Source organism: Cicer arietinum, chromosome 5 (genome assembly GCF_000331145.2).
Source record: "Cicer arietinum cultivar CDC Frontier isolate Library 1 chromosome 5, Cicar.CDCFrontier_v2.0, whole genome shotgun sequence".
Classification (NCBI taxonomy): Eukaryota; Viridiplantae; Streptophyta; class Magnoliopsida; order Fabales; family Fabaceae; genus Cicer; species Cicer arietinum.
This window is the reverse complement of record NC_021164.2, coordinates 79,163,556-79,187,664: the sequence shown is the minus strand read 5'-3', so window position 1 is coordinate 79,187,664 and position 24,109 is coordinate 79,163,556. Positions and strand designations below refer to the sequence as shown.

General features: G+C 33.7%; 1 protein-coding gene across 3 annotated transcripts in view; it reads right to left on the bottom strand.

Annotated features, from left to right (window-relative positions):
- Nucleotides 1–19,986, bottom strand: part of LOC101510931 (alpha-1,3-mannosyl-glycoprotein 2-beta-N-acetylglucosaminyltransferase) — a 31,618-nt gene extending 11,632 nt beyond the window's left edge. The window contains exons 1-14 of one of the 3 annotated variants that reach the window (XM_073369115.1): nucleotides 19,706–19,986; nucleotides 19,573–19,623; nucleotides 19,389–19,476; nucleotides 15,263–15,325; nucleotides 12,142–12,176; nucleotides 11,981–12,057; nucleotides 11,834–11,879; nucleotides 11,634–11,696; nucleotides 9,364–9,430; nucleotides 9,205–9,273; nucleotides 9,043–9,112; nucleotides 8,872–8,933; nucleotides 2,617–2,706; nucleotides 2,282–2,376 (exon numbers count right to left, since the gene is read on the bottom strand). In XM_073369115.1, the coding sequence (XP_073225216.1) occupies nucleotides 2,282–2,376; nucleotides 2,617–2,706; nucleotides 8,872–8,933; nucleotides 9,043–9,112; nucleotides 9,205–9,273; nucleotides 9,364–9,430; nucleotides 11,634–11,696; nucleotides 11,834–11,879; nucleotides 11,981–12,057; nucleotides 12,142–12,176; nucleotides 15,263–15,325; nucleotides 19,389–19,476; nucleotides 19,573–19,623; nucleotides 19,706–19,774 (945 nt within the window). In that variant the 5' untranslated portion in view covers nucleotides 19,775–19,986. Of the gene's footprint in view, nucleotides 1–2,281; nucleotides 2,377–2,616; nucleotides 2,707–8,871; nucleotides 8,934–9,042; nucleotides 9,113–9,204; nucleotides 9,274–9,363; nucleotides 9,431–11,633; nucleotides 11,697–11,833; nucleotides 11,880–11,980; nucleotides 12,058–12,141; nucleotides 12,177–15,262; nucleotides 15,326–17,205; nucleotides 17,227–17,648; nucleotides 17,690–19,388; nucleotides 19,477–19,572; nucleotides 19,624–19,705 lie in introns of those variants that run through there. The other 2 variants (XM_073369116.1, XM_073369117.1) reach the window with 2 other exon arrangements.
- Nucleotides 19,987–24,109: the final 4,123 nt, after the last annotated feature.

Below are 24,109 nucleotides of genomic sequence, written 5' to 3'. Positions count from 1 at the left end.
ATGGAAATGGTGAGATAAAAAAGGGGATAGTAGTCTCTCAAAGAAAATATGTTATAGAGCTCTTACAAGAAACAAGTATAAGTGGTTGTGAGCCAGCTGACACTCCTAAAGACTCAAATTCCAAACTTTGGGAGAAAGGAGACACCTTGGTTGATACTTGAAGATATCAAAGATTAGTTGAAAACTGAAATATTTGGCTCATACTCGTCCTGACATTGCCTTCTTTGTTACTGTTGTCAGCCAATTTATGCATGTCCCATATGAAGAACATCTCAAAGCAGTTTACAGAATCTTGAGATACTTGAAGGCAACTCCTGGCAAAGGATTGTTCTTTAAGAAGACCAATGATAAAAATGTGGCAATATTTACCGATGCAGACTAGGCAGGAAATGGCACAAGGAATTGTGAAGGTATGTAAATTCTTAGAGTTTTGAAAGAACTTCAGATAGTGGTGGAACTTCCACTAAAGTTATATTGTGACAACAAGGCCGATATAAGCATAGCCCACAACTCGATTCAACATGATCAGGCAAAGTCCATTGAAATCGATTGCCACTTCATAAAAGAGAAAATTGATTTTGGTATTCTTTGCTTGTCATTCGTTCCTTCCAATCAATAAACAACAAACATATTGACCAAGAATTTTGACTAGGACAAGTTTTGAACATTTGTTAAACAAATTAGACATGATTGATATCTATGCACCAACTTGATGGGGGTGTTTAAAGTTATAGTGTGACAATAAGGCCGCTATAAGCACAACCCACAACCCGGTTCAACATGCTCGAACAAAGCATGTTGAAATCGATCGGCACTTCATAAAATAGAAAATTGATTTTGGTATTCTTTGCTTGCCATTCGTTCCTTCCAATCAACAGATAGCTGACATATTGACCAAGAGCTTGACCAGGACAAGTTTTTGAACATTTGATAAGCAAATTGAACATGATTGATATCTAGGGGGTGTTGAAATATCTTGTCATTATTAAAACTATTCCTCTTCTTTCAGTTTTTTTATTTCTTTATATCACTCCTAAATTTAAGGAGCTGAGTAATTGTACTTTCTCTTATAAAAGAAACCCCTATTTGTCAGAATAATACACAACAATTATCAATAATCTTTCTCTATAGTACCTTAAAGGGACTCTAGGAAATGGAATTTCAGATAAATGGAGTAGAATAAAAGGCCAAATGTGGTAGCTAGTTCAGACCAAAGAAAAGCGAAACTTGGAGGATGGGCATTTTATCAAAGAGCAGCTGGATTCTGGTTTGATTTGTATTCTGCAAGAATGTTAACAAGGGAAACTTACAGAGAATATCATCCAAAGGATTGAGCTGTCCAAGTTTTTAAAGAATAGAATAGTATCCAGAATCAAAGAAACTGTTGTAAAAAAACCACATTAATGTTCCACTTTCCAAGTGATTTAGTTTCAGTACACACCAAGAATGGTTTTAATGCATCTTACGGAACAGGGATCGCTTAAATACTCACCTTGTAAATGAAATGCAATTTATTTTCCATGTAATTGTCAATAATTAACTTGGTGCTAACTTACTCGAGCATATTTAGAAAATATCTTGCCTAACTATTTCCTATTTTTCAGGTGACTTAAACACCATAAAGAAGCTAAAAGGACACTTGTCTATGATTTTTGTTGCCAAAAACTATAGAATTGTTAAGAGCCCCACGATGGATGAGATATGGTTTGAACATGTGCTTATAAGTGAGGCAATCCTCACCTTCTACGCCAATTTTGTAGAATTGTGTTAGGCCTCATTCAAATTCTAAGATAGTATCAGAGACTATCTAAGATTTATTGGGCCACCTGATATAAAGTCACAAACGTCCATTACTGGGGCATGACGGGGATGTGTTAAGAGTCTGACATTCGACCAAATATGACTTGAAAATGTGATTATAAGTAGGGGCAGTTGTCACGTTACAAGTCGATTTTGTAGCGTTGAGGTAGGTCCAACCCAAAATTGAGTTAATGAATGAATCTGCAGAATATAAAAAATATTGACACAATCTTTTGTCCCACCCTAAAGATTACCATCAATGCATGTCATCTAAAGAGAGATAAAAAAAAACACAATAAACTTCCTTTACACCCAAAATGTTAACTGAGTAAATACGAAGTATATCAGCCAGCACAAAAGTACTTAAGTTTTAATTGTACTAATAATATTCTTAAAATTTGAGGTTCGTAGGATACATGCCTTACACATATAACCAAGTAATGCAAACGATCAATCTTATAAGTACAATAAACGAACTTACATGTTCTCCAAAATTATATGTTCTGCATACTTCGGGTCTGATAAACTGTCGTCCTTTGTGATTCTCTTTTAATCTCAACCAATCATCCCAGTAGGTGAAGTTTTGTCAAAGAAAAATTCAAATACACACACAATAATACTGCAATAAAAAGGTAGTATTGTATATACAAAAATCCTATTAGAAAATCATATTGGCTTAAATTAAAATCTCTGAATGGTTGGTACTCCTTCAAGGTATATATTTCTACCAGTGATTCGTAAATTATAATTCTTCCCCATAAACAAATATCGCAGACACAAAGAAGAATGGTTATGAAAGTAAAAATAAAGGATATGCCTTTGGCCATTTCGGTGATAGTTCATCCCATGTGGATCTAGCCAACATCCACCCTAGTCCAGGAAAGAAGTCTGAGCGATAAAGTTCGTCTGCAGAGTATTATTCAAAATTTATCAGAATAACAGTTGTGATCTACCCACACATCGTAATATTTCAAGGAATATTTAATATAACATAATTTTTTACGAGACATCTCAACCGAGTTTGTTAGATAGTGGATGTGCACTTCTCAAATTTATCTTCACTGCTAGAACAACTTACTGATCAGCTGCTGTTGTAGATAGTAGGTACTTGATAAGTTTGATCGCTCATGCCTATGTTATATAACAAAGGCTCCCTTTCAAATTGTTGATATATAGATAGCAGCAAAAAAAATGGTTTGGTATGGTTATATAGCAGCAGCTCTGTTTAATTTGACTCTACATTATAACAGTTCAGTTTGTTCGTGCACAACCAGTTAGGTTGAAACCGGTTCGGTTCGGTGTTGTTGAACCAATGAATCGGACCAAAGAATCAGTTCAGTTCGGCTTTTCTGAACGGCAAACCAATTCAGTTTGGTTCACATTCAGTTTCAGTTTAGCACTGAACTTTGCCATGTCTATCCTTCGTTTCTGAAGACTCACGGCTGATCCACAACAAACGAAGACAAATCCTCCTATTTTTACCATCTATATCACTTTCTTCTCCATAAAGCAATTGAAGTTGATATTGATAATTGTTGGGCTTCTGACATCAAGTTATGGGTTAGGCTACAAGGACCACCTCACCACCAAATATGATTATGTGGCTATTGTTGATTATGAACATCAGGAAAGGATTGACACCCAGTTTGCAGTGTCATCAAGCCTATTCTTCGTCTGCACCTTACATGCAAGTCGATTTGGGAGCAAGCTAAAGCATTGTATCCTAATGATATACAAAGTCTCTATGAAGTTTGTCATGACATGATGAATGTCATTGCGTCGAAGAGGAAGGGTGGCCCTATTTCTACTTATCTAGGTTGGGTTGATGTTGCATTCCATGATTTTAATGAGTTCCTACATCTTGCCGTAAGTCATGACAATCTTGTATCATGCTCCTTGCCCCTTCATGGTTTGCCTCAAGAGTACTCTGTCACTCAGTGTTTAGATTTTGCATCGACTATGAGCTCCCTGGGTTCATGTTTCATTTAAACCCCTTAAATGAGCTCCCTAGTACCCCTACTCTTGGTGTTACTATTGCTCTTGCATTTCATAACAGCAATCCAAGTCTTGTCCTAAATGTGAGCACTGTCATCGTTTGGAACATGCTACTGATCACTGCAGGATATTGCATGACCACCCTCCACGTCATGTAAATGTGACTCAGATTGCTCAATTTGACTCTCTTTCGACCATGAATCCTCCTCAAGCTTCTCCAGCTAACTATGAAGATTTTTCCTAGCGATTACAGAGTTGTCAGAACTCTAGATCTACTACTTATGTTGTACACAGTGGTAATTCATTTGCCTCCCTGTCTCACACTTTCCACTGGCCTTTGGGTTCTCGATTTTGTGCATCTGACGCATTTCTGGTTATTAGGCTCTTTTCTCCTCTCTTATTATAACTGGTTACTTTCCCAGTGTATTCAAAAACACAACCCCAATATCCAAATCCCTCATTCCCTGTCTATTGCATATATATTGTTACCTTTATTGAGTTAGTTTTAATTTTTTATCAATTTTATCCAGAAATTAAAATTCAATTTGATGTGCCTATCCGCACGTTACATAGAAATAATAGTTGTGAATTATTGTCCCGTCAATGTCAAAATTTTGTGGCCTCTAATGACATTCTTCACAAAACATCTTGTGTCAGATACCTCAACAATATGGGGTAGCTATGCAGAAAAATCAACATCTCACTTAAACCACTATGGTAATGTTCCATATCAATTTTGGGGGATGTTTTCTTAACAGTGTGCTCTCTTATATGTCATTAATAACCAAGTCCCTCGATCCTTGTTCCCAGCTAGGGATGGGAATAGGCTAGGCCGTCCGTCAGGGGCCTATGGTCTGGCCTACTTATGGTCTGATCTGGCCTGGCCTATTTACTAAAAAGGTTAGGCTCAGGCTGTTTTTAAAGCCTATTTATTTAAATAGGTCAGGCTCAGACTTGTAAAAAAACCTATTAGGCCTGACAGGCCGACCTATATATATTTTATTATTTATTAATATTATTTATTATTATTATATTAATAATATTATTTCTATTTTAAATTCTATCAATTAGGCAATCACTCAGTGAGCATTCCATATTCAGTAGTTGTTTCATATTCGGTAGCAATTCCATATTTGGTAGTCATTCCATATTCGGTAGCCGTTCAATTAGTCAATCACTCAGTAGTCATTCCATATTTGTTTAATAGGTAATAATGAGTGTGTTTGTTTCAGGAAAAAAAAATCTATTATTTGACACAAAAAATTATTTTTTAGGGTTTAAAGAATGTTTGTTTCATATTTTTTTAAAATTATTTTAAATAGGCTTCCAGGCCAGGCCAGACTTTTAAAAAGGCCAGGTCAGGCCGAAAAAAAAGCCTATGATAGGCCGTAGGCCAGGCTTAAGCCTAAAAAATAAATCGTAGGCCAGGCTCAGGCCTTTCAAAACCTGGTCTGGCCTATTCCCACCCTTATTCCCAGCACACCTCATCGAGCACTTCTTTCACTAAGTCACATGTTTTGTCCACAATCTGTCGGCTCAATCACTCCGGTATGTCTTTCTTAGTTATCATTAATCCCATAAAGGCTATCTCACTGCTATTCTATTATTCTTTGATTGTACTTCAGATTTGTTGATGTTACCTATTTAAGTGTGTCTCATACTTTAAGTCGCCCCATGACCCTCTGATTGAAGTCATTCCAATGGACACACGGAAGTTTGTCCCACCCAATGCTTTAAAAACAAAACCCGCCAGTTAATCGATGGAGTTGCGAATTAGAGTTGGATTTGATTTGGTCAGACATCTAAAATCATTGGTTTGAAAGAATTCGAAAAAAACTGCTTGACCCGTTTTAAAATGAATAGAATTGGTGTAACCATTGAACCAGGACCGATTTCGAAAATTTGACTGGTTCCAAAAAAAGGTTCGTTAGTGCTTTTTTTTCCTTAAAGAATTGACTAAAGATGAAATGCGGAACTTCTATATATCTTTCTCTACAATTTTCTCCTCATGCCTTAGTTTTGTTTGGCTCTCTTCTCTTTTAATATGAACCTTCAGCCTTGGATACCTTTGTGGCTGTGTGCGCTAATGGTAGCAGAAAATGTGAGACTCATTATGTCGTTGCAGCCGTCTTGATGCACAAGAAGCCAAAAATCAAAAGCAAGGAATGAAGGCTTGAGCTATTTTTGAGAAAAGGCCAATTTAAGCAACCAAAAAGCGACTTGGATGGGACCCTCCAAGTTGAGTCATGCTATGGGATTCGTTATGTTTTGTATTTTGGTTTTAATTAATTGGGATTAATCATGCTATGGATTTGACTTATAGATTATGACTTTGCATAAATTACCTATGAAGTTTAGCATGATATCAATTTATACATTAATAATTTGGTTGAACCTTGTTGAGGCAGTTGAACCATGACCTGAAGTTCATTATGATTCAATCTCCTGTCTAATTTTTACTACTTTTGTCTCTAAATATACGACCTTTTTGAAATTGTTTTCGTGTCCCTTTTTATAAGACCTCCTGTAATTTTTCAACTACATTAGCGATTTCTTTACTAACCTACCCTTAATTAGGTTGCATCTCTTCCTGTAATTTATGATAAATATTACAATAAAAACATAAACTAGTTGTTTCTTCAAGGGTAAACTAATTAAAAACAATTCAAATTGCCAACAAATTTGATACTATAACCAACTTATTTAATACCCGTGACTTAGTCAACCAAGTCTTATATATAGGTATCTAGGTAGTAAAACATTGGTTCCACTTGCTATTGTACCACTTGAGCCTCTTGCATCTGTCCCACCAAGGACCCCTCATGTGGACTCTCCAATTGTAGAACCTCTTCAGACTCATCGAGGTTGCCAACCGCCTTCCATTATGCATGTCTTTGCACCTATTCCTCGTAATGAGGCCATTACTAAGTCTCCACCTCCACCTCCACCTCATTTACCAAATATGACCCTGCCATCTTACCTTGATTTTCCCATTGCTCTTCGTAAAGGTATATGCTATACTCGGTAACTTATCCCCACAGTCTTTTTCTTCTTTGCATTATACTTGTTTGTCTTCTATTGATCAGGCCTATTGTGGAGACAAACAATGATTAATGAGATGTGTACTTTTTAAATTGTTGGTTTTACATTGTGAAGGTCACTCTAGATGGTCAGATTGATAGCTATAAGAATTGTCTGGTGGCAAAAAGGGTATACCCTAGACTTTTGGACTAGATTATATTGACACTTTCTCACCTATGGCTAAGATGATCTTAGTCAGACTCCTCTATTGTAGCCATCTAACATTGATCTCTGCGTCAACTTAAAATTAAAAATGTGTTTTGCATGGTGACCTTGAAAATGAAGTGTATGTGGCAATTTGGTATGATTCGTAATGAACTCGATCATTATTTATTTTATCGCTGCTTAGTCCAAGGGTACATGTTGTTTATGTCGATATTGTCATAATTTGTAATGATCAACACGACATACTCCAATTGAAACAACACATTTTTCATCAGTTTCATACTAAAAACTATGGTAAGTCAGTTCTTAAACTTTTCAAACAGTGGTAAGTCACCTCATCCAAACATACCGTTTGCAAACAGTGGTAAGTCACTTCTTAAACTTTTCTTGTCAAGAGCACTAGGTTGTTGTAATACGAACTATGAAATACAATAATGGTCCTCCAAAAAAGATCTAATTTATGAGAACAAATGACAAACTCAGATAACTTGGTTATTTAGATGTCCATTGGTTAGACTCATCAATTGATAGATGATCCACTTCTAAGCATTTTGTACTTGTTGGAGCAAACATGATATCCTGAAAGAGTAAAAAACTGTGTAGTTGCATGATCCAGCATTGAAGTTCAATGCAGAGTCAGGACATTGGTGACTTGTGAGCTCATTTTGTTGAAACAATTACTCAAAGAGCTTTAGTTTAAAGAGGCAACACAAATGACATTAATCTATGATAATCAAGTAGCATTGCATATTGCCTCTAATCCCGTTTTTCATGAGCAGACCAAACATATTGACATAGACCACCACTTTGTAAGAAAGAAGGACGAATCACGCAACATCACCACTTTGTCAATTCCAATCATAAATTGACAGATCATTAATTGCTTGAGAGGTCATTGAATCAGTTATATATGTAACTATGCAAAGTGAAACAAGCTTAGCGCATATGATTGATACGCTCCAGCTTGAAAGGGAGTGTTGAAAATAAAATAGACACGTACAAATATAGAGAATATCAGGTAATTACAAGTATGATATCCTATAATTATTTGTCATTATTTGTATTTATTGTCTTTAAAGTGACTGCATTATGTAGTTGATCCTGACAAGATCGCATGCTATCCTGGAATCCCGGTGCAGTGGATGGACTTACTGCGCCGCTAACGGTTTCCACACCTTCAACAAGTTGCGCCCTAATTGCGAACCACTGTCGTAGCCCGACCTGTTCCGGTTTTTTCTGGAAAACGCAGCTTTTTTCTAAATTTTTATTTAGTCATGAAGGGTATTTGGGTCTTTTCAACGCACACCCACTTAACCTAATTATTTTATTTATTATTATTATAAAATCACTTAACCCCTTTTCGCAGCCAGCATTGTGTATTCAGTTTTTCAGTTTGTTTTCTTCTTCCTCAGTTTCACTTCACACACGTTCATTTTCTTCTTTCTCTCTTTCACACATGTTTGTTTTTCTTTTTTCGTTCTTACTAGTCTTTCTTTTTCTTCTTTGCAACCGGACTGTTTTGCCTTTGTTTTGTCGCTAATACGATTACCCCTTAAATTTAAATTATTTTGCTATTTTTTAGTTTTTTTTATACAGTTTTCATTTTATGTTTAGTTTATATATTGTTTTGTGGCCTTCGCAATAGCGGTCATTCCGCTATCCCATTTTTAGGGTACGGTGCTCTGCGCCGCTATCTGAGATTGACGACATAGGTTAAAACACACGGTTTTACCATAGGTCCCTCTTGTTTCCTTTCTCTCAATAATTCCTAGCCGATTTAGAAAACAATTTGGCGATCAGAAGTTATACAAACTCCGCTACAGAACTTACATGGATCGTGTACAAACTGCTTCTGTCCATTGTCATTCCATGACGAAACAGCCATAATGGACCTGGAATGGATAATGCAAAATTATAAACAGAGATCTGAAAATCTTAAAAAACATGAATAGTGAATCAGGAGAAAGTAAATTCAGCACCCCTCTTTTCTTGAACACATACTTATCCTTGTCAAGGAGAGTTGCCATAGCTTCAAAATAATCAAAGAAATCAGGTGCTATTTCCATGTCATCTGAGATTGGATAAAGATGTTCTATTAGTTTCCATATATTTTCAGCAGTGATCGAAGAGGATAAAAAAGCATAATTAAATAGCCCATTTCACCTTCGAGAATGATAACTCGGCTGAAGTTATGCTTGTAGAACAGTTGATCTAGAGCCCACTTGTAATGACCTGAAAAGGTATCAATTGACCCCTCGCTAAGAATATTCATTTCAAATAGAGAACACAAAACACTAAGGAAAAGCGTGAAGAAAATTTTACTTGCAATCTTGTAGTACGCAATTAACTCTCCTGGTCTTTCAGTTTTAACCGACTCAAAATCTAAGTGCTGCATCGACAATTATCAGTACAAAGAGACAGGTTTCCTATTGTCAAACACGGTTATGTCCCTCAGTAACCAAACATCACAAATTATTGAGAACAAAATAATATTTTATAGGAATCAAAATATTGATTTTATATCTGTGGCGATCACTATGTGATAAGCACCAATTGTTGAATAAGCACAAGTGTTGTCGAATTGCAGCCATTGTGGTGGCCATGGTGCAAACCAGTGGTGGAAATCTAGCTTACCGCCATACAAAGCTTATGACGTGGCAGATTTCGTATGGCAGGGCCATGATGGCGTGACAGGAAATGCGCTTCGACCTACTGCTCTTCTTTTTCCTTCTCTGTGTGCGACATCTTCTATTTCACCTGGTCCGACTCTTCTTCTTCCTAATTCTTCTTCTGCTATGTTCTTATTTCGTGTTCAACATTGTTTTTTTTTTTGCTTAATTGCAGTTATGGTCCCTCTATTTTCACCAATTCACCGAATTGGTTCACTATTTTAAAAGTCGACAGTTTTGATCCCTCCATGAGATTTGGGAACTAAAAAATTGTGATTTGACATAGATGTATATACGATTTCATGATAAAGAAACTGCACAAAGAGGCTATATTGCTCGTTTTTTGGTACCATGTTGAATTATCCTTTAAACTTATTAAGTTGAAGAGTTTTGGAGATATGATTGCAGCCGTTGGGTCTTATGGACCACATCTGCCAGTTCCTACCGATCATGGTATTAGAGTTACATACCTAAAGTAGTTAAAATACACTGACATTTTCATCAAAGATCATAAGGAGTTGTGAACCATGGTTGTTCTATTATGTTGAATTCATGGATGATTGTAATAAGGCTGGAAGTGATTTTGTGCATGAAGGCGAGCCAACTCTAAATTGGCAAATTGTTTGTGAGGCTTCGGGGGTTGTAGAACCTATAAAAAATACTAGGCATCACATTACAAAAATGAAGGTTACAATTGCCAAAACCAATAAGAAGAAACGTCAAGCAAAAGCTTCAACCTCTAAATTAAAAACAAAAGGTTATTGATGATGTAGAAGAATTGGAAACTGAAGAAATTGACAATGAAGATGAAGTATAATAAGAAATAGAGGAGTTGGTAATGTGGTGGAATCTGAAGAAGAGGGAGATGTCCCACTTGATGATGACTTTGAAGACGATTATGTTGGAGTTGCACAAGAGGATTAGAGATTTTTACTGTGTTTGCATTGTTCTTTTTCAATTTTGTTGTTATTTTGAAGTCTTGAATTTGATGAGAAGTGATTGTTAGTTGTTTATGACATGGTGAATTTGTGACTGAGACAGATGATATTTTCTATCAATTAAAGATCATGGTTTTTGCCTTTTTTTGGTGTTTTATTTATTTTTGGTGTGTGTATATATGTAATAGGTTTTTTAATTTGTCCGCCATACTTCCGCTATCTGCCATTATGTCATCTACCATATGTTTATGGTGGATTTTTGGCTCGTCTATGTAAACCGTCATCTGCCATCAGTAACAGTGATAAGCACCCAAGAACTTGGAAAACATTCTCTTAAAAGGTAGTTGTCAGCAGAGAAGAATCAAGCCTATTTCACCGAACATCCCATACAACTAGATGTGGTACTTGGACAGCTCATGATGCCGTCTTAGAAGTTGATCAGGTAAGAAAATGCAAGAAAACAACAGAAAATCTTAAGAGCAGAGAGGTAATTCAAACCGTGATTACTGAATCTGAATTCAAAATTACATGGAATGAGGACAAAGTACTTTGTAGTGTATTTATAGAGGCTGTTGCATATCAATTATATGTGCAACTACCTGATAGTTGTGTTGTCTGAATTCTTTTAAAACAAAATTTGTTACAACTAAGCTGCCATCCTTAGCTGACTTAATACAGAGCTAACTGATGCTAGCAGATACACGAGCTGCATTGCTCAAATTGAATAACTAGTACAAGCAAAATATACTATAACAATGATGTCCCTTCTGTTTTCAAATTGTCCAATGCAGGCCAAAGAAACAAATAGTTCTGAGAAATTGAGTATAATGACTTGCATAATATTTTATTTATTTTATTTATGGTATAATTACAATCAATGAAAGAGCTAATAAGTAATCACTAGCTAATGTACAGTTTACTGCAATCATCATAGTTACTGCATGCAATCTCTAAGTACAGTTCATTTATGTAAAAATGCATATACCTGCATATAAGATAACTCATCATAGCTCAAAGCCTTACTTTTGACGTCTGAATTTGATCCATCCTGAATAATAAAAACTAACACTGTCAGCTGGGTATGTTGTATTGGCATTGGCAAAATAAAAACAATGATTAGATTATTTCAGGGAGACAACAGAAACTCCTAAAAATTGCACACGTGGAAGAAAAGACAAAAAATACCTGAGATACAAATACAGGATATCTTGAAGAAATGGGCCTTTGGTATCTGGAAAAACACATAGAACATGTCTGAACTGGACAAATAAACAGTTTTATAATCAAGTATTAAATAAACGAGAGAACAAAATAGGTTGTAATGATGCATACTTCAATACAGAATTGATAGTCCGTTCCAGGTAATCAGCACGATTACATGCCATGATCACAACAGCTGCCACTGGAACCTAAAAAGTTCAGCATGGAGAATCACACACTAAATTCTACATGAGAAATAGAAGATTCAGCAAACTGCCAACACTCAGGTCAACCTGCACTTTATCGATCAGCCTCCGTAGGTCTTTTCCTGAAATATTTATTTATAAAATGGTAAATTTCTGAATACCCAATAAACCAAAAATTCATTTGAGATTGTTCATAGCATACTTTTGACAGGATGAACCACTAAATATGTGTGTGTACACATTATATAATATAATAAAAATAAAAACAAACAACATGTGCAATAAACTCAAAAAATTATAAAAAATAGTATAAACTGCAGAACTAAAATAGAAGAGAATATAAAAACCAACAAACTGCTCGAATAGTACAAAATATAAAAGAAAAAACTAGAACTGTATAGGATGGATAGATAACAAAAAGGAATAATTGTTTGACACTAGAACATAGATGTTGCAAGAAAAGAGAACAAAAAGGATAAAACGAAAATTATTCTTCACCAGAATAGGAACTTTGCTGGAGAATGGAGGTTGCTACTGAGTACAATGCAGTGAGTATGACACTTGGTAGTTTGACGGGGGAAGAATCAAAGACGCAAGACTTTTATTAGGATTTACTTTCACGGGTCATGGGTTTCTCAATGAGTTAGGTCATGATACTCATCTCTCTATATTTTCCCGGCTTCCCCTTCCTCCGTTTCTACCAGCAGAGCCATGGCCACTATCGAAATGGTGGCCAACATAGCCCCATGCTGAACCATGTCATAGCATATATATGGCAACTTGTAAAAAATCTGCTACACCACACCACCATGGCCACTGTTCATAGCAATGTTACCGAATTGTAAACTCGCACCTCTACATTATGCAAATTATATGCTCAGTCCTTCAACTTTAAATTGATTGTAATTTCCTAATCTGTTTGTATGTCACACCATTTCTTGCATGTCCCCAGCCATAAAAAAAGAATCAAATCTTTTAGAAAAGTTACATTACTGTGATTTATTTTCTCATTCTTTCAGGAAACATTTTGAAAAAAGATGTTGAGCAGTCGCCAAAAAGCCTCCTCCTCCCTGCCATATGTTGTTCCCACCACGGATGTGGAAACCTAGTATTTTACTAGGAAAAGAAGGGAATAAATCCAGTATTCAAAGGTAGAAAACTGTAAAACTTCCCAGGTCCACAGTACCAGTGTTATCGATAGCGGGTTGCAGAAAAAAGCAAAACACCAAAAATCCGGTATGTGAAATAGCAGATATTATTCCAGTCAAAAAGCAGAGGCTATAGAGGACAAAATAAGTAAATTGTATATAAAAAAGGCATGTTGCATACAAATTAAAAAGGGAATGGGGCCATAGCATAGCTCATATATTGAAAGGTATACAGTGAGCATGCGAGTAATACTCTAATCCTAGAGTTTTTCTATTATAAAAATAGACCATATTTGACACTCATGCAAAATATTCAGTTTTATTATTTTGAAAAAACCTAAAATTCTTTTTTTTTTCCAATATTGCCGCTATTTCGGCTAACAGAAATTGGAATAGTGGCCGCTATTGTCCTAATAGCGAAACTAGGATAGCGTTGAGGTTTTCATAGTGGATTCATCAAAATCTGTTGTGTTGTAGTCTATCGCCGCTATTTAACAACAGTGGTCTACACATCATTTTATCCAAAGGACCAAGTCTATCTCAAATCACTAGCTGCTCCTCTCATCCACTCTGTTTATTTATGTATATCATAACCTGCAATACATTTCTAATCATCTCCCCCTAACTATTACAGCTAACCAACTAATTCACCGTAGGTAGGGTACAAAAACAATTATATTGACCAGATCTCATAAATCTCTAGTTTGTGAGGTGTTTTACATATTTAAATCATTTCATATCCAAGTTCTATCAGTAAACAAAATTTATTTTCATACTGCACAGAATTTACTGCTTGTCTAATATATATGCTATCTATCATTGAATGAAAATATCCTATCCTATTATGTTAAACATAAAAAGTGGAAAGGAAAAAAAAACTCATGTTCAAGGATTCAACTCAATTTGACAGTGTAAGGCACGAGCATCAATACTTGACTTCGTTACTCATACATATGGCATTATTTAGGGTTTGGTTGGTTGGGAGTACATGGAGGGGAGGAGATATTTTAAATCATTTGTGTTTGGTTCAATTTTGAAAAGGGAGAGGGGAGGGAATCAGAACTCCTCCTAAACCACTTTTTGCTTCCCCCCAAATTGGGGAGATTTGGAGGGAGGAAAGGTAGGTTAATAAATATATTATGTTGACAAAATTACCCCCATATTTTTGTTAAATTCCAAAATTATCCTTGTGTTGTGCTATTCAACTGCCTCTTGTCACTTTTTAAAGTCTGCTCCTAGTAAGTTCTGTTGTTCCATTATTTTCGCCACTTTCCTATTGCAATTTTTCCGTCTTTTCTTTCCTCGGTCACATTTCTATATTATCAATTTTATTCATGCCTTTCTTTTGTTTATGTTCCTTGCCAAAAAAATTATACTACGTTTCCCTCTTCTATTTTTTTTTATTCTATTTTCTTTTGTCGAAATATGAAATGAAATGAATAATTATAAAAACATGAGAGTTGTAAGATTATAAAAACAAAAAGGTAAATTAGTTTTAAAATCCCTCCCCTCCTCTTGTGAACCAAACATATTGAAATCTCTCTTCTCCCCTTCGTTGAATCAAACCGGCCCTTAGAGGAAGCGGTCAAATTACCTACACCAATGACTTATGAAACTTAACAAACAAACATTAGAATTCAGAACGTACAATTAATTTGTTATTGACCCCTCATCTTTTGGGATAGTAAAAATTACAAATATTTAAATGTTCCACTATAGAAGTGCAATTGTGAGATTACCATGGAACAATAAAATGTTCTAACATCACTCCGTTAACATTTTTTATAACAATAGTCTTCCTAAATGTAAACTTTAAATTTTTTTAAAAGCAATTTATGAAAATAAATAAATAAGTCCTCAAACAAACGGAAGAAGATTATATTATAATTCATCATTATTTTCAACAACCCAAGGGTCTCGGTCATCTCTGCATCGCTTCCTCAAACTATGGCTATGAACTAACAGAAATGTTTAAGACCAATGAATTACAAATACCCCACCCCACACACACACATACACCCAAAACCAAAAAAGAAACCTTATAAATGATCAAAACATACTTTCAAGATCTTGAACAAGAGACCGCATTTGTCCGCATTCTTGGTCTCGACGCTTCCTTTCTTCTGAAAGAGTCCAAGACAACACACACTTTAACAAAACATTACATGCAAAGTAAGTAGGCAAAAGATAAAATAAACAAATAAAACCAAAATGGCATTTGCTAATGAGCATAGGCACACATATTCAACTATTTAACCTTTTTAACCAAGAACAATATTTTTTACGAAAAGGGCACAAATGCCCTCTATGCATTTGGTTTGGCCCTAACTTAACCCTCAACACCCTGCTTGAAAGGTGGGGGGTGTCTACCACTTATAACCACTAATCAAATATGTTAAAATATTAGAAAATATCTTATAATATCAAAGATATTATATTAGAGCATCTTAATTGATCTTGTACCTGAAGAATTAAGGTAAAATATATTTATTGAATTGAAATATGTTGACAATACATCAGATATATGTACTAGATTACTATACAACCAAATCTCTATTACTACTCCTATATAATTAAATCCCTATTAGTACTCCTACACAACCAAATCCCTATACTTGAGGGATATTTTTAATGATAAAACATGAACAGATTTTGACGTTGTACGATCAATTTCTAATCTTAAAGTATTTTCTTATTATCTCCTAAGATTAGTTTCCATATTACTTGGTTATTATCATGACCTCTGTTGTCAATAGTGTCAGGATAGCACGCAATAGCGGTGCGTCGGACGTCGTCTGCCCCTGCGTCGAGCCGTGAAACCGCTGTCATCAGTTGTGGCGAACGTGGCCGCGAATAGCATCCTAAACGCGCTGACGCATTGCGTCCGACCTGGATCCATGAACTGCGACTCTGTTTTTACATGTTTTTTAGAATTTTTTAATTTCATTAAGGGTATTTGAATTTTTTCGCACCCAAATCCCTAATATTATATTATTTCTTGACCTTTCTACATCTGCTCCTCCAGTGAACAGTTAACGACCACGACCCTTCTTCTTCTCATTATTCTTCCTCTGTTTTTGTTTTTTGCGTCACTTTTCTTCTTCTCGTTTCTTCTTCTTGTTCTTCTTGTTTCTTCTTCAGTTCTTCTTCCTCTCGTTTTTTCTTATTCCTCTGTTTTTCTTCTTCTTCTTCCTCTGTTTTTCCACTGTTTTTCCTCTGTCTTCCACTGTTCTGCCACTGTTTTAGTTTTAGTAGAATTTGATTACTTTTAGAACTTATTTTTTATTACTATTAGATATTGATTTTGATGTTACATTTTGGTTATGTAATATGAAGTATGATTACCCATTTATTTGTGTGTATTTTATTGTTGCTATTTTATAGCAGTGTTGTCTACTGTTTGTATTTCATGTTTAGCTTATATACTGTTTTTTGGTCTTCACAATAACGGTCATCACGCTATCGCGATCCCGCTATCCTATTTTCGGGATTGGACGCTCCGCGCCGCTATCCATGACAACATAGATCATGACTTAGTTTCTTAATTTCCCTATTTATTTAGGATTATAGGAACTCTTACATCCCCTATAAATAGGGTTTTGCTTTTTGCATCAACTAAATAATATCAAGGCAATTATCAAATCAGTAGCAAGTTAATTATCAAAAATACTAGTACACCATTATCATATTAAAAAGTCTTTCTCACTTAATGTTTCCCCTCTTAACTAAAATCCAACAAATTAATTGTGATACCAAAGCTATACCATCCTCTGTGACCTGTCCAGTCACTGCGTTGTTGAGTTCCCAAAAATCCGGAATTCTAATATTTTTTATATTTATTAAATAATTAATATTATAAATATATACTAAATAAGTTATATTAAAATATTCCTTAAGTAATTTATACTACATATATATAATTATTTTCTTTTATATTTCAGTTTTTTATTTATTAGACATGAGTATTTTTTCTAATGGAATGGTGGCAGCAAAAGGACTATACAGCCACATTATTGTCATGATTTGCAGCCGTGAACACTGCAACTGTTGAACGCAGATAACCAGCAAAAAGCTTCGCACCAAAGGTCATTTCTGCTCGGCAATTCTGCAATTGTGGTACTATTAACAACATAGCCAGTCATGACCTGGCCCACACTTAAGTTGTTGTTTCAGGAAAAGGACAATGTTTCACTAAATATCATCACAACGCCTGCAGTTTGCAAAAGTTGGTTATTATATTAGAATAGTGACTTTCAATGCAGTTCGCTTGAGGGTTAGCTGTTACTTGAATTATTTAGACAAATAAAAGCACAAAAGGAGAACCTGGTGCACCACACATGGGAATAAATTTTAAAATGAACAAATGAAATAACCTCGGTTTTGTTCGCACAAAACAGATGAGGAAGAGGAAACGGAAAGAAAAAAGGCAAAAGAAGAAAGAATTACCTTGCCCTGGCGACAGAGGCTAGAGATGGCAGCAACTGCAACAGCGAAGGTTGTGGTTCGTTTTGCAGCAGAGAAAGAAAGAGGGAAATGTGAAGGGAAGCAAATAATGTGAAGAGAAGAGGGGAATAGAAATTTTTACCACATAAAAACCCTAAAATGCCCCTGTAACAACTTTATTTGCAGGGTATTTTTGGATTTTCAAACACCCAACACTGTAGCGCCTCTATAACATCCCCATCCCCCCATCATGAACGCGGTGTGAAACTGAGACGTGACGACAGCCACAACGGTCGCACCTCCATTCTGGTCCGTACTACCGTGTGTGGGAGAAGCTAGCCGGTGTTCTGTGCCACAGCCCCGCAGTCACGCCATTGACAGCATAGGCTACTATCATGATTTGTTTTCTAATTTCCTTATATACTTAGAATCATAAGTCTTGTGTCCCTATAAATAGGGGTTTGCATTTACTGTTTAATCTTTTGTACTCTTCCACACATATGTCATTGCAGCCAGACACAACCCCCCATCCATCTTCAATATACAAGCCCGAATCATAAAGGATAAGTATTTAGCTTGATATTGGATGCTCCATTTAATGATATGGATAACATGTATTCCTAATTGTGCTCCCAGATGATGATATTCTATCTCCAAGATAATATTTCCAGAGAATAATGTGGTCTTCACAGCGTTAAATGAGTATTGCAATAAAAGCTATGGTCAGGGTCACCCTTCAAGCAAGGGACAGGTGCCTTGTGTTCCATACATAAAGCCAAAATAATGTGTGTTCTCTTCAAGGTGCCCTTAAACTGATGGTATTCCAAGATAATGCCTCACATGGTCAGTTTCCATGAGTTTGGCCCTCTGAATGATAAACAGTGTGAGCTCGTTTGCAACATTGCAGGAGTAAAAAATATTAATCTCAACGGAATTTAACCTTGGATCTGATAGTTAGCAAAAACCATCTAGAAACCTACAAGTACAATGAATCTGCACAACATAAGCCTGTCCAAATAAAAGTATATAAGCAATCATGAGGTATGGTAAAGGACCACTTCACCCTGCTCTAATAGAAATTCCATCACCACTTCTCAACCTAATGTACTACAGTGTAGGATAACGAGAATAATCGATGGCCTTGACGGACTATTCATATGAGCATAAAACTTTTTGTTTGAAAGCCATTTCAAACAAGCAATGCCAACTGTTGATGCAGTAGTTATGCACTGCACCTGTAATGTACCTTTGTTTGAGGTACGTTACTGGAGGAGTAAATATTATAAAAGAGACTAAAGACTAATGGTAAAACTATTCTAAACATAGCTCCTTTTTTCATAAATTTATTGGTAATGTTTACAATCCAGAATCCACAAAGTCATTTATAGTAAAACATAAATGGCATATTCTAACAAATATACCCATGACTCGCCATAATTGGTCTATCTAGATCCTTCTAGAGTTTGGTGACTCATAACCTAAATTACCTAATGAATTTTGGGCCTAATTCTATTCTATTTGGATCATAAAAGCACCTAATTGTACGTTCAATTCAACCAAATATTTAAGGAACACAACTTCCGTAACAACGTTTTGTTATGAAGTTGTAGATTTTCCTATTACGGGCTTTTTCAAGGTCAACCTTGACTATGAAGAAAACAGATAAACATGGCCAAGATATTAGGGCAATATCAAATGATTAATAAGATATTCCAAATTAAATAATAATAAAAAATAGCAAACCTTCTAGGGCCACAATGCGTCCTTGTTGCGAGCTAATTTGATCAATCAGTGATCGCTTATGACTTGTGCACTGGTTTTCAGCTTCAATCTGTGAAACAAAAATGAAACGTTGATGATCTAACATATACCAATTATGCAAATATCAAATATAAATCAATCTGAAAAGTGATGGGAGTTGAATTACAGCAACAGCGAGACGATCAGCATATTTTGATTGTGTAGCGAAAAGCCTCATCTGAGCAAGTGTGAACGACAGGTTACAGTCACATAACAATGGGAAACCGAATCAGTAAGGGTTAGGGTTAGGAAAACAGCACCTGGATGTAGATGAATACGACAGCTGCAACTAAGAGAAGTAACCGAAAATCACAGAAAACTTTCGCCATATGCTTTCGGCCAAGTTGGAAATTGGAAACTACTATCACAGCTCAAGCCAATTTTGATTACGTAGGTTTTAATAACTTTTCAACTGTCACCGATTCCGGCAGAGTCAAAATATAATAAAATAAAATTAAAATACAATTTTGCTTTTATAAAATGAAATTACACTTATCTCTTTTAGACTTGACGAGATGAATTTGAACAAATTTTTTATTCAATTGTGGGTATTTTATAATTGAATGATACTCTTTGTTAAGAAAGTGGATACAATATATAATTTTTAGTCTTAACTTAAAAAACAATAATTAAATCATATTATCTTTAAAAACACTATTAAAAGAAATTCACATTAGTTCAAATTAAAACTTTATAAAAATGAGGGACATCAATAAAGAAAAAATATATTATAATCAATAAGGGGATCACGAAATTGGTAGTAGTTAAGAAATCTCGTTATCGCAATCATGGTATGCAATGAAGAATATTAGTTTGCAAATTGACATGTAAAAGTTGATAACTTGGGTGCAACTAAAGCAAAGAGAACTAATAAATAATAATGAAGAAATCTTGTTACAACTATGATATAGCAAAAAGAATTAATAATGGAGAAGCACAAGTGAAATAGCAAAGCAATTATCCAGATTCTTCATTTGTGTGTTTTATTGAGAGGGATAATTTGGTAATTAAAAAATTAAAACGTTGGACTTCATCTTAAGGTGGCAATTTTATTTATTCACTCATTTATTCATCAATATCTATAATTTGTTCCATATATAATTATTATTTTGTAAAAAAATTAATATCAATTTGTTCCGTATTTGATAGTTATTTGAAAATATTTATCAATGACAATTTTTATTTGTATGATAGTTATTTTATAATTTTAATTTATCACTAATTATTTATCTCACATGTGATAGTTTAATATTATCAATAATAACTTATTTTAAATATGATAGTTATTTTGTAATTTTTATTAGGCTAAATTACATTTGTGGTCCCTTAACTTAATTTCAGGTAACGTTTTAGTCTTTTATCTTTTTTTTTTCCGACTTAGTCCTTTATTTTAATTTTAAATGACAATTTGATATTTTATGTTTTAAAATTTCAACAACGTTATCCTTTTTTAAACAAAAATTCAAAAAAAAAAATAATTATATTCTTCAATATAATACAAATTTCATCAAATTCGTAACGCAAATCTTCAAATAAACTCATATTTTCATACTTTATTTGATATTATTATGAATAAATGACTAAATCGGGAAGAAAAAAAAAAGATAAGGGACTAAAACGTTACCTGAAATTAAGTTAAGGGACCACAAATGTAATTTAGCCTTTTTATTAATGAGAACTTATCTCGGGTGTGATAGTTCAATATGATAAGCGACAATTTATCTTGTGTATGATAATTATTTTGAAATTTTTATCAGTAATAATTTGTCTCATATATGATAGTTCAATATGTCATGAGTATGATAATTCAATCTCATCTGTTACAAATTGTCCCTTGTATGACAATTATTTTAAAATTCTTATTAGTGAAAACTTGCATCGTGTATGATAGTTCAATTTCATAATTCACAACTTATCTTGTGTATGGCATATTATAACATGATAGTTAAAATTTCATTTATCTTTTGTATAATAGTTAAATTTCATTTATCTTATGGGTGAAAATTTTATAGGTGAAAATTTATCTTTTGTATGATAGTTAGATTTCATTCATTTTACGATAGTTCAATATCATAATATGTTAATTATTTTGAAATTTATATCTATCCTGTTAAGTCAATATATATATAAAATAAATTTTTGCATGCAGCTTTACCACGTATGATAATTATTTTCATATGATTCTAATTTAGTTTTAATGTCAATTTGTCATGTGTATGATAACTATTTTCAAAATTATACCAACGACAACTTGAACTGTATTTGATAGGTTAATTTCATCAATAACAATGTGTTCTGTATACAATAGTTATTTGGAAATATTAATATGTGACAACTTGATATTTGTATTATAGTTATTTTGTAAGGTTAATTGATCAGTAATTATTTGTCTCATGTATGATAATTTAATCTCGTCAATAATAAATTATCCTGGATATGATAGTTATATTGTAATTTTTATTAAGGCTTAATTGCAGTTTTGGTCTCCTTATTTTAGCTGAATCGCGAAAGTAGTCCCTCCATTTTGTTTCTCTCCAGTTTTGGTCCCCCAAACAGAATTTTAGTCTAAAACTTGATGAAATTTTATTTTTTAAAGCCGTACTACACCATTTATGGTCATATATTTCAGGTACAATTGTCGCAAATGAGATCTTGAGGCATCGTGTGACTTAAATAAATGCAAAAAAAATGAAATTTCATCAAGTTTTGGACCAAAATTCTGCTTGGGGGACCAAAACTGGAGAGAAACAAAATGATGGGACTATTTTCGCGATTCAGTTAAAATAGGGGACCAAAACTGCAATTAAGCCTTTTATTAATGAAAATTTATCTCAGGTGTGATAGTTCACTACGTTAAGTGATAATTTCTCTCGTGTAAGATAATTATTTTGAATTTTTTATAAGTGAGAACTTGTCATATGTATTAAAGTCCAAAAAATTATTTTATAAGTGATAATTTATCTCGTAATGATATTACATATATGAATTGAAAATCTCACGAGTTGTGAGGACTTGATTAGCCCATATTGAGTAAACCAATATATTTATTTTCTATGATTTCTTTACTCTTATATTTTATTATTTTGTTATTTCACCGAATCACATTTCTATCAACTTGAAATATAATTTTATTGTTGATCATTCTCCAAGCACGAGTAAGTTCATCATACTAATCTAACATTCTAAAATTTTATCTTAATAAGTAATTTTTAAAAACATATTTTAAATTATCACAATTCAAACTCTATTTCTCGTGACAATTATATTCATTTCAAGAGATATAGAAAATAAAGAGGGCGATAGTGACGCACAACACAACCAACGAATGTGGAAGTATAGAAAATTGTCATGGCCATGTCGTTTCATTTTATTTATTCAAGATTTACGGTTTTGTTTTCTTTTAGGGTTTTCTTTCTTTTGGGTTCTTTCATCTTACCTTATAAGATTCATGGTTTTGCCTATTTTTTCTAAAATTAATGGTCATACTACCACAAAAAATCTAACTATAGAAATATCATCACATTTATATTTGAGTGAACGACTCCTCATACCAGATGCTCATGTGTTGTTGTTTGGTCGATTATCTAAACCATAGCTTCATAACCACTTATTTATTGACATTTTTAAGATTTGGTGATTGGGCAAGTTGCGAAAATGGAGATGAATTTGTTTTGAGGTGAGGAGGAGGAGGACACTAATTTTGGTGGAGATGATGAAGACAATCGTGAACCTGTAAAAATGGTGAATGAGAAAAATCTATTTTTGGTCCATGGCCTTTTACATATTACTCGGTTAGATATGTTATATAAACGTCTTTAATTAAAACAATTATAAATATCATATTGACTAACGGGAACTTATTAATGAGACAAAAAAAAAAGATGAAAATTAATTAGGAGACTAAAATAAAACGAATAATTAAGTTAGAAGACTGAAAAATCAATTTAGCATGTATAAAATGTACATTTAATAAATATTATTTGTATTGTTTTTGAAAAGTCATTTTTAATTAAAAGACTGTTAACTTTACAGAAAAAATAGTATTTGTTTAATTAAAATAAAAACAGTCTTTTAAATAAATTAAAACTAATTGCTTTTTTATATAAATAAATAAAAATTGTTTTTTTTATTATTTATAGTTAAGTGATTTATGAAAATAATTTTAATAATAATTATTTTTAAAAATATGAAGTTTTTTTTATTGTCTTTACTAACATTTTTTTTTAATTTCAAAACTGAGTATTTTTTTAGTAAAAAAAAAAACTGGACTTTTTTGTACTAAAAAACAGGAATTTATTTAGTTTTAAAAAAAATCATTTTTGTAATAATTTTAAAATAGGCAATTTATTTTTTAAAATAAAAATTTAAATAATATTATTTATTTAATAATTAATAATGTCAATTGCGGTTGGTGGTGGTCGTCAATCGGTCGTCGAAACTTCGTTGCTAATAATTGTGAGTCGCCGTAACTCTCTTAAACACCGTTGAAACCTCACCATTGACCATCGTAGATCGTTGGAGCTCCGTCATAGTGGTCACTGGAGCTCCCTTGCCAATATTTAATTTATTGTTGTTATTTTAAAAATAGTATAAGAACCTTTATTTCTATTAAACATATTGTTTTTTTTCTAATTTTATTTTTTTCAGTAAAAATATAGTTTTTT